We start from the raw sequence: 11,719 nt of genomic DNA on the forward strand, positions 1-11,719 counted from the left end.
TGGTAATAATTGATCCACTGTAGGAGCAGGACATGTATCAAGATAAAATCTATCGATCTTGAGAGAGATGAGTGGTTCTATGAGATTTGAGAGGCTAAGTCCATAAGTCTGTGGCCACAGTGGTGTAATTGGTAGAAAAAAATTTTCATGAGAATCATAATTAGACTTGAGTTGATTAAATCTATCATATGATTAATATTAAGATTTGATAATTTATCCATGACCTACCATCATATCGAAATGCATGATAAAAAAATTGAATCACATAGAAACTACACCTAGCAATTTTTTTTCGATTCTGCTGGGTTGCCACTACATATTGCTAGGTGTTGCTGATGGATTGTAAGAGCTTACTATGATCGTTCTGGATCGACGATCCTTGTTGAATTATAGTAGAATCATTCTGATCTATTGAAAAGAGTTTTAATGATATTATGATAGAGATCATAGTATATCTCACTACCAGATAAAATTGAATTTATGAGTTCACACAACAAAAAAATTTGATCTGCATTAAACAATTGGGCTTATAAAGTCTCAATTGGGTTAGGAGAAATTTTATTGGGTTTAAGAGAACCTTGCTGTCATATAGTTAAACTCAATTTTTTTTTGGACTTGGATTGCTTATTTGATGAGAATTAATTCAAATTAATTTTCTGTATTTGAACCTAATTGAATTGGATTCATTGGGCTCCAAAAGTTGGGTGCCCAAATAGGTTTGGATCAAGCCAAGAAAGGGGCCTAATTCTCTAACTAACTAGAGAACCCCTTGATCAAGTTATGGCGCCATTTGATGTGATTAAATGGGGCACCATGTGATGGTGGACCATGTAAGAAAGAAACCAAGAGAGGGGGTGAACACCCTCCCTTTTCCGCTTGAAACATATCTAAGAGGATGCCAATAGTTGACGCCCCCTAATCCCTCTTTGGCGTGGTCTTTTGGGTGAGATCAAAGTGAATTCCTAATCAAATTAGGAGAACATCTTTGAACCAAATTAGCTTTTGGTTGGAACCCAAACAGCCCATCTATTTAAGAGACCGAACCCCTTGGTTTCTTCATGCTGAATTTTAGATTACAAAATTTCCGCTCCCTATCTCTCCATGCCCCTTCTTACACGTTCTCTTGTTCTCACATCTCAACATCCAAAACGGTTTGGGCATCCCACCAATCCAATTGCCCAAGTTAGTTAGGCGTCCCCTTTTCTTCTAAAGGCTGATTTTAGGTTCTTGATTGTTCTAAGATCAAGAAAGTAATATTAAGAAAAAGAAGAGAAAGAGAAGATCAAGGAAAGAATCAAAGGTTGATCAATAGGGTTGATTCAAATACGTAGGGAAGATCTAACTTAAGGAAGAAGCATCTTCACAAAAGAGGATCAATCCAGACTGATACTGAGTGAATATTCGTAGAAGCCAGACATTTGTGTGGCTAAGATAGAACTTATCTTCTTCAAAATCTAGGTTTGAAGAAAAAAAATGAAGGAGGTATGTGATACGATCATATACTTACTTTCAGCATAAAATTTAGCATGTATTAATTTCTATATATGAACTAGATCTCTAAGTACTTTATTTTATTCATGCATGTTATAATGTAAAAGACATTTTAATCTTCTATTTCATTGTATTATTTTGAAAAAGAAGTTTTTGAAATCCACATGTATGCGCACCATACGAAAATCCAACACATGTAACATATTTTAAAAGTCTAATCAGAAGTCTAAGATACTTGACATGCACGAGGCCGGATATCTTGGATGTAGTTGGATTGGTAAGCCGATATATGAAAGAGCCAAAATCGATACATCTCAAAGCTGCCAAATGAATCCTCCGCTACATGAAAGGTACCATTACTTATGACTTTTTATATTCAGTTTCTAATGAATTTTTATTAGTTGGTATTCTTACAACGATTAGGGTAGAAATCTTGAAGATAGAAAAAGCACTATTGATTTTACTTTCTTTATCGGCAATACGACCTTCACATGGTTCTCAAAGAACCAACCGATCGTGGCACTCTCTATATGTTAAGCAGAATATGTGGCAGCATCATCATATGTAAGCCATGCAATATGGCTAAGGAACTTAATAAAGGTAGTGCATCATCCTCAATATGAAATGACGAAGATTATGGTGGACAATCGATCGGCAATTGCATTGGTGAAGAACCCAATTTTTCATGAGTAAACACATTGACGTGCGGTTCCACTTCATGCGAGATCAAGTAAAGAAGTCCAATTGGAGTATGTGAAGACCGGAGATCAAGTGGTAGATATTTTTTCGAAGCGCGTTAGCTTTGATACATCCGGTAAATTGAAGACATTGCTTGGCATGATTGATGAAAGAAAATTAAGTTTAAAGAGGGATGTTGATAAGATAAACTTAATTTGAAATTCAATTTTTCAATTAGAAATTTAAGTTGGGTAGTTATAGATAGGTAGAGATGAAGATGTTATCTTGATTGGTTGTTATCTTGATAGAGTTGGTTGCTATCCTGTTATTTTATATTAAATTTTAAGACTATATATATGATATATCGTAAGGAATGTAATCAATCCACTGAGAAAAATAAAAGTCCCATTTCATTCCTTCCAAGTCATGTTCTTTTTTCTTTCTTTTCTCTTATTTAGGATTTCTCCTTTATCAGTAACTGCAAGGTATTCACTTGAGTACAAACTCCAAACAAATATTATTCTTTAAATGATTTGGTAGCGGATATGTACAGTTACTCATCCAATATAATGATTATAGTTGCGAGAGAATTGCTTCAACATGTTATAGTGAGTATCGAGGTTAAGATATAATATTTGCATAAGCTTAAAAATAAGAAATACAAATCAATCCTCTGTGAAAATGAGTAAATAAATTAACAAATGTATAAATACTTGCATTGTTTAGCTTAAAATATGCTCAGATATGTGATAAATATCTACTCAGACAACTAATGGAAGGTGAGGATATTATTGATAAAACGGTATTAAGGAAAAATATGCATTTTTAATGTCATCAACATATGAAAATGGAATGCTTCTGGGAGACAGCAGTATGAAGGTTAAGAAAACAGAATCATGAGGATGAATGATCTTTCAAATGTTTAGGAGAGGTTGACATAGAAGGGGGCTTCAGTAATGGAGAGAAAATATTTCCTTTAAATAGGTGTAAGAATGTAGAAACACATGATTGAGAGAAGTGAATTGAATGATCAATCAAACTTTGAGTAAAAGTTCAATGATGCAATGAACTTTCTCACTACTTTGATATTTGTATTGTATGCTTGATAGTTCCTTCAATTGTAGATGATATTAAAGTCTTAATTAATGTCACAGTAATCAAATACGTATAACCCAAATATATGTCATGAGTCGGTGCAACTAAGAATGCTTAAATAGCTAGAAAGATAGAGAGATAGGGATTCATTTCTGGGGTCGGACCGGAGTGGGCCGGGGTGCAGTGTTAGGAGACTACTAAAGATAGTGTGACTATTTACAATACGCACTGTATCAAAAATTAATCAAAGAAACAGAGGTTAACAAGCGTAAATAACATGTGTTAAACACATAAAATAGATATCATAAAAATTTTGGAAGTCATCATATTTCTAGAAGACTTAGACCTCATGATATGAACAAGGAGAAATAACCGTTGATAGAAGGTTCGTGATTACTAATCATGAATAGAAGTAGGATAAAAAAATAAATCTGAAGAAAAAACTAAAAAGTAATTATCCAAAACTTCTAACTCTTATTACAAGTAGAACTTATGTCATCAAAGAAAACACCATTCTTTTTAGTTTTTTTTTTTGATTATGATGAACTAAATACTTATTCACTATAAATAACTGAATTTAGTACTATACTTTATAAATTTTTTGAATTTTAATTCAAGGGAAAGAAATCATAGAGCTGAAATAACTCACTCAGAACACATTTTAAAAGATTACGTGATACAATTAGGTCAAATAAGCCTTTATAGAATAAATACTCAGCCGCTTGTGGACCATCGGATACTGTCATATTCAATATTTATTCAATTACTCTTTTGCCCGCAAATGCAATGTAGGTATTAGGTTCAGCAACAATGACATCTCCCAACATACCAAAACTGGCTGTTACTCCACCGGTTGTAGGAGATGTAAGGATTGATATATAGAATAATTTTTTATTTGATTGATAATTATGTAAAGTGGGAGATATTTTAGCCATTTACATCAAACTCAAACTTCCTTCTTGCATGAATGCTTCTCCAGAAGCACACACAATAATGTCAGGTGGTAGAGATCGATTAGTAGCATACTCGATCAAATGGGTGATTTTCTCACCTAAATCATAGGTCAAAAAAAAACTGATACCTATATGTTAGTGTATGACATCATAACAATAGACTCCTAAAGCTTTATAGAAATTATTATTATAATATCACATTCTTAGACTATACAGTAAATAATACATGTATAAATAGATATATGCATTACTGTGCTTAGAGAGGAAAGGCCTTTTGTAAAATTGACGTGTTTTCCTTTTTATAATTTGGTGTTTATTCATCATGACTCAGGTATGCATATAGATATATGTATCTCTGTGTTGTGGAAGAGGACCATTCATAATACATGAAATAAAATTGTTCGACATATTTCATTTTTGAGAATGTGGTGGATATTTGTCACTACTTAAGTTTAAACCTCAGACCTCTCACCAAGAAAGAAGGGTTCCAAACAGTTGAGCTAACAATTATTGGCTAGTATTTAACATGTAGTTTTTTCTACGTTGACAAATATTCATTTGTCCAATCTACAAATGTCCTCCTGGGAATTTCTTGTACTATGTTAGAACCACCATGGATAGTGGATTACAAAGCAAAATCATGCATTATCTTTGAAGATAGCAGCTTCTTATATTGATGATAAACTTGAGATATTTGTAGAATTATACGAAAATGATCAAACATGGTATCCCGTGTTATAACTATATTTAGTATATCAATTAATCTAAACCATAATATTGATTCCCCTAAGTTTACACTAATGACAATTCTGAAAATAATATCACATCTTTGGAGGCACTTACATGCAACCATATATGGTGTACAAATATTTGATAGAAGTCGTATCTTGACAATTGAACGCTGTACCAAGATAAACTGATCAAGATTATGACACAGTGCTGCTTAATGTAACATTTCAGCCTCATAGGCCAAGTATTATGCTCATTCCTATTCTTGTTTCTTTTTAAGAAATCCTTCTTCCTAGACTAAAAAGGATTGAATGTTTCAAAATCTAAACACAGCAATGCAAACTGACGATTATGCAGTATAACATATAAGGTCTATAGATTGTTCAAGTTGCAGTCACAATAGGAAGCTAATTCTAGAAATGGCCTATTTCCAAGAAAATGCTCATTTATTATATCACATAGTGGAATCACCAGTGCAACTTAGAAAATGTTAAACTATGGTAGTTCCTTTGAGGAAAGATCATCTATAATCCACGCAGATGATTATGTACACAATGGAGTAGACAGGTGAAATAACTTTTTCAAGCCCTCAGATATGAAATTTGTAATTCATAAGTTGCAATTTTGCTTTCATAAGTACTTTTAGATCAAGTATAATCTCAACATAAGCACATTTTACAAACCATGTTGGGGCTTACGTAAAGTTCTCTTTGGCGTACAATATTCATGCATCAGTTTGTATTTTATATACGATGTCGATTTGTGTAGTATTGCATAAAGTAGGAAGAAGAGAGAAAACATGAGCAGACCAATTGGATGGTGCTGGTTCAACAAAAATGACAAGCAAAAAAGTGATAGCTGAAATTTTGAACAAACACTACTATAGCAAGATCAACATGAGCTGTACATCTCTTTCTCGGGGAAGAAGATGGGAAAAGCCCATCGAATCTAGTGAGATCTTAAATTATTTTTTCTTTTTCTTGACAGAAGATCTTAAATTATTGTGAATACAGAATTTAAACAAAGGAAACCGACACCAACCCCCATTGATTAATATCATTAACTGGACTGGTTTGCACGCTCATATCTTTCTATTCTAGTTTTACTATAAGAACAACATATATATTTGGCTGCAACTAGTATGAAATAATTTGAAGATCTGTATCGTTAAATTAATTTTGGTCGATCCTTTAAAGATGATTGACATACAGAAAATAGGGAGAACATGAACAGGCACAGTGATAAATAACAAGGATTCAGTTCGAATAATAAATTCATCACAATCATTTTTGTTTGGTGATTTTCTCTTTTCTGGTTATGGTTGTTTTTCAGCATTTGAAGTTTGTTATAACCTTTGGAATAAATTTGTTTAGTAAGTTTGAGTTTGTCATTCCCTTGGTTATTACGTTTTTTTTTTGAAAAAAAAAAAAAAAAAAAAAAGCTATTTTGTAAGTTCAATACAAATCACCTAATTTATTGTTTTAGTATATTTTTATGACAACATAGGAGGAAACTGATAAAATTTTCTCCCATTGTGAAAGCTAAATGATCAATATAGAATTTAAGGTCATGCTTTCACAAGATTCCAGACAGTTTGTTTCTGTCATTACCATGCCTTAGTAATGATAATTCAATAATTGTATATCTAGAAATGCTTCTAAGTTGTTTGCTAGTTATTTATTTTGCATATAATTTACAATCAATACATTAGGATAGTTACTACTTCATGTGTTAAATAATTTGTTTCTATTTAACAATCATACGTTTAGACCCTTCTGCTTTCACACAAATGTTCCTTCATATGTTTTATTTGGTGTCTTCCATTGTGGCTGTAAGAATTAGGAAGTATTTTGGCTGGAGGCTTTGTAGATTCTGCTACAGCTCACCTTCCCACTAATGAAAGGATGAAAGAATTTTTTTTTGAAAAAAAAAAAAAAGAAATAACTTGCTTAAGTACAAAAATCGGTATACTTATTTGTAGAACTGGTTGAGACGTGATTTAAATAATTAAATTAAAAATTTGGAAGCACACCATTTGAAATTTAGATAGTATAGCCACTTCTACCATATATTTCTTGGTGGAAAAGATAAACGTATAATGATAATAATAATTTATTCTTGTGCTTCTTGAATTCCATTTTGGCTCATTTTGGACACGAATATTTCAGTTTCAACTCAAAGATGCTAATTTAAACACACAGGAATAGACGTGCTATCATACCATGAGTAATCAACTTCAATTTACATGCCTTGAAGAATGTTGTTTATGCAACTTAATGTTGAAAGTTTACTATAATATTGGTTGTGCATTATCCTTTTGAAGTATATTTGATTCTTTCACATCCTCCAAACTTTAACTGCTAGTAATCATAGTTTTACTAAAAGGAATGAATTAGCCAGTTATAGTCCAGGCAATCTAAGAACCTTGGAAGGGGCAAACTGGGAAGAGATCTAATCTTTGGTATCTTGCACAAAGTGACTATTCCGGGACTCAAAACTGCCATTGCACTTGCAAACCCAGGCCTACCATAGTACCAAGCAATGAACCCAAAATTGTAGTTTTTTTTCAGTTTAGCTAAAATTCTACAGAACAAAGCTGAGCATAAAATTGTGAGAGAACAAGTTTCAAGAGTGCAGTAAATATAAGTGTGAAGGGATGCACTGAAATATGTTAGGACTGTCTCAATTCATGAGAAATATCTGATCAGCATGGAACAATACATGCACCTGCATCTGACCATCAGGAATAAGTTTTTTCTTTTTTGATGAAAACCATGAGGAATGAGTAACTAAGTCAATACTGTTTATACGTCCCAGTTTTTATGATCACAAAGTGTTATATGATTTTTCTCCTATTGCCAATATTTCAAGGGATTGTAAAGAATTATGTTCATGTTTTATTTCACTGCATTATGTGTAAAAGTTGCATGATTGTCAACCATCAAAGCAGCTAACATCATAGCTCAGTTTACTTCCTACCATTTACATAATCTTATGCAAATTTCTTCTATTTTTCCTATGTTCTTTTGAACGACTAAACATACAGAAGCTTCTAAGATGGTTATCCAGCTAAAAATGTAGACCTGGATGGATCGATGAGCCTGAGAGAATGCTAACTACTGACGCTGCAAAAACGGATTTGCTTGCAAAGAAAATAAAAGCTTCAAAATGATTGTCTGAGACTATTTATTAACTAAGCCTCAGAGGAGTAGGGGTGGGGAAGAAATACCTGAATTTGTTTTATTAACTATGTCTCATATATAGGAAAGAAAAGGAGAATAAAAGAAAAGGCAGCACCCGAAACTATTTTATTCATTAAAGCTCACAGGGGTAGCAAATCTGAATCCTTCCATGGATCTAATGTTCTCATCTGATCGACCATCGGAGTGCAAGCTCTGACAACTGGATCGATACGGAGGTAAAGAAGAAAGGAAAGAGAAATCTCTTTTCATCTTATTATTTTCAGAAGGAAACAAAAGCTGAAGGAAACACAGAACCTAAGCAATATTGTCAAGAAAAAGAACACATAATACATACAGAAGATCAAAATATTCGAAACAACTGCATAAGATGACGTGTAACAACTCACCATACACAAGAAATGTCAAGAAATATTCGCCTGCTTAGCATTTATAACACATCAAACGTATACTCTCGGTACATAGCACCGGAAATGGAAAAAAGCTGACTAATATTTTATTAATGCCCGGAAAGAAGTCTTAGGAGGTCTCTTTAATTTGGCAATGGTTGTAAGCTTAAAAAGTTAAAAAAAAATAAATAAATAAAAAAAACCAAGTTCAGTAGCTGGCATGTGAGATAGAGACAAATCCCAGTTTCCCTGTGCCATGAGAGAGGCGAACCATAAATACACTGAGACGACTCAAACACCAGTAGATGAAAATAGAAAGAGCAGGCTCATCTTTCTCGTTTTAAGCCGTAGCGTAACCACCATTTTCTTAATACAAGACTAGCCAAACACAGAAAGGGGGAGAGAGAGAGATGGGTGTCTTCCGAAGAGAACGGAGGGAAAAGCTATGGTTAGGGTTTCTAGATTGGTGGGGAAGATACCCCATCCAGTCGTTACTCGTCACCATACGAGACCTAATGCTAGAGATGTGGATAGCCAGGCAGGAGAGCACAAGGCAAAAGTGACGGCAGGACATGCTAAAAATAAAATAATAATCAAGAAATAATTATAGATCAAAATACTTCTAAGCCTACTCTCTTTCTTCCGGGAAGAGTTATCGAAAAAGAATAAAACAACGGAGGCAGGCGAAAGAGAGCCACAACTTTGCCATCCATCGGAGCATAGAAATGGAAAAAGAATCAGATCTTAGATCTGCAACCTTGAATGCAATAGATAGCAAAGAAAACGCCAAAAAATAAGCTGCCAACGCCTAACCAAGCACAGATTCAGCAGCTCAGAACTTTAAACATCGGATCTATATATTTCAAAGAGAAAAGAACGAAATCATGAGAAAAAGAGCGAGAGAGAGTCTTTAAAAACAGGGAGATGAGAGTGAGCAAGAAAGGAAGAAGAGAAGAGAAGAGTTATTATACCCAACGCTGCCGAACTCGTAGAGCTTGCCGCGGCTGGAGAAGATGATGAGTGCAACCTCGGCATCGCAGAGGACGGAGAGTTCGTAGGCCTTCTTGAGCAGGCCGTTGCGGCGCTTGGAGAAGGTAACCTGGCGGTTGATCTTGTTCTCGATCCTCTTCAGCTCAACTTTTCCCCTCCCCATTCTTTCCTTCCGGTCTCTCTCTCTCTCTCTCTCTCCAAGCACTGCTTTCTCTTGTGGTGGTACTCTCCAAACACTTGCTGGAAGAGAGAATATAATAATGGAAAGGCAAGGAGGTGGGTGAAGGAGAGAGAATATTAGAAGCAGGCAGGAAAAGGCACTAATTCTTTTCAATCTTTTCTTTTCTTCTTTGCATTTTAATCTAAAATTTTCACACTAAGTTCCCCCTTCTAAATCTTAATTTAAGTTGGTAATTAAGTTAGAGGTGGAAGCCCCTCCACCTTTCTGATAATTCCTTCTACTAGATATGGGAATATGAGCTAAAATGGTCACTCCATTGCCATGTTCCCCTCCTCCCCCAACCTCTACCCTTCACCTAGCCCCCTACACATGATATACCTCATCACCTCTATACCTCTTCTAACGAAATGGACCCCTCTTTGTTTTTTTAATCATTTCAATGGGGAATTGATTCGAGAACTCGTAAGCTTTTTTTATTTATTTAGGGAGAGAGAGGAGGAGAAAGAGTGGAAAGGATATTACCCTTCTGATCTTACTAGGTTCTGGTCACTAGGTGGTCACGTCCGATATAAGAGGAGGGGAATGAGTAAGCGTCAGAACCTGATCACGGAGCTACGTGTCGGCCGTCGTAGGATGCTTTGCTTCACGAGACATGCATCCAGCCGTCCATTTTTTACCTCGTTTTTATTATCTTGATCGGAGAGCCGATCTCAGCTCCCGTCGCACTTGTCGTCACATGAGGCCCGGTCGTTACCTTGGTACCTCCGAAATCCCCATAGATTGCTTCCTCTATTCCCGCCCCATGGATAAGATTATCCCGACCATCCGATCACGCAATCCCCCACTTCACCAACTCAAATATGGTACTTCAAAGATATTTTATGGCTCACATAGAGGAATCCACCTCTGACACGTACCCTTATATGTGGCCATGTGGATCCTGACAAGCATTTACCATCCACCACTCCGGTTAATATCAACCACGGAGGTAAAAAGTTGTGCCTCTGACTGCAAATGCTCTTCTGACAGCAGCTATGCCTGATTACGCCAAAATCCTTGCAATTAGTCGGAGTTGGAATGGCATTCTTATATTTAAGCTTATATTTGGAATTCTTTTCCTTCTCTGTGTATTATGGTCTGCACATTCTCTATGGTCTCGTCGCTGTAACGAGGCTTTCCTTTCTTACGTTTATTTCTTCTCTAGTAGAGTTTGCTCACCGACCTGACTCTACATTGGGGTACCTTATCTTGGCAAGAAAGAACAAAAGGGGCAAGGCCGTGATACATGGATCATTGATTGTCATGTGTCAACAGGAGCATGAACGAAGGAAGATATTTCAAAGCTTTGGTTGCTAATAAAAGTAGGTGATAGGTGTGGTAGACGTCTTGGTCTCTTCCAGCAAGCCCCACTGAGTCCATTAATGTAAATTACACTCGGTAAGTGGGGCCCTTGTCTTTCTCACGATGGAATCCGTCGCTTACGGCGTCTGATAACGTTAATTTATATTCCATTTTTTCCTCCTCAACTTCCATCGCTGTCTGTGGTCCAGAGAAGACATATATATCTATATCAATATGAAGTGAAACCTAACCCAACCCAAGCAACCAAATGGACCCTAAAGATATGTACTTCAATAAGACTCACTTTTAAACCATGGGTGTACGAGGAATCTATCTCCACAATTAAAATATAGACGTGTTTTCAAATGTGTTGCAACCAGAGTCTACTAGCTAACATACGTATATTTCTTGGTTCAGAGCGTGTGATCTAGGAGATGGTATCAAGTTAAAGCCCTCTCAAGTCGTTCTCATGGGCGCCAAAAGCCTAGCTATGAGATCTCCCCCTATGCCACAGTGCTTTCAAAACAAGCAGGGTTGGATGATCTTATGTGAAGACTGAATGGTGGTAGATAAAAATCTCCGTCAGACCAATGTAATTTTTCACTGTCATTGGCTCAGTCACAGGGTTACAGCTCGTCTGAAGAGAATCCTCCCTGTTCCCTGCTTTGCGAT

General features: G+C 35.5%; 1 protein-coding gene across 2 annotated transcripts in view; it reads right to left on the bottom strand.

Moving 5' to 3' along the window:
- Nucleotides 1-10,062, bottom strand: part of LOC105054233 (MADS-box transcription factor 6) — a 34,639-nt gene extending 24,577 nt beyond the window's left edge. The window contains exon 1 of one of the 2 annotated variants that reach the window (XM_073246186.1): nt 9,507-10,062. In XM_073246186.1, the coding sequence (XP_073102287.1) occupies nt 9,507-9,688 (182 nt within the window). In that variant the 5' untranslated portion in view covers nt 9,689-10,062. Of the gene's footprint in view, nt 1-8,535; nt 8,672-9,506 lie in introns of those variants that run through there. The other variant, XM_073246188.1, reaches the window with a different exon arrangement.
- Nucleotides 10,063-11,719: the final 1,657 nt, after the last annotated feature.

This window comes from Elaeis guineensis, chromosome 11 (assembly GCF_000442705.2).
Source record: "Elaeis guineensis isolate ETL-2024a chromosome 11, EG11, whole genome shotgun sequence".
NCBI lineage: Eukaryota > Viridiplantae > Streptophyta > Magnoliopsida > Arecales > Arecaceae > Elaeis > Elaeis guineensis.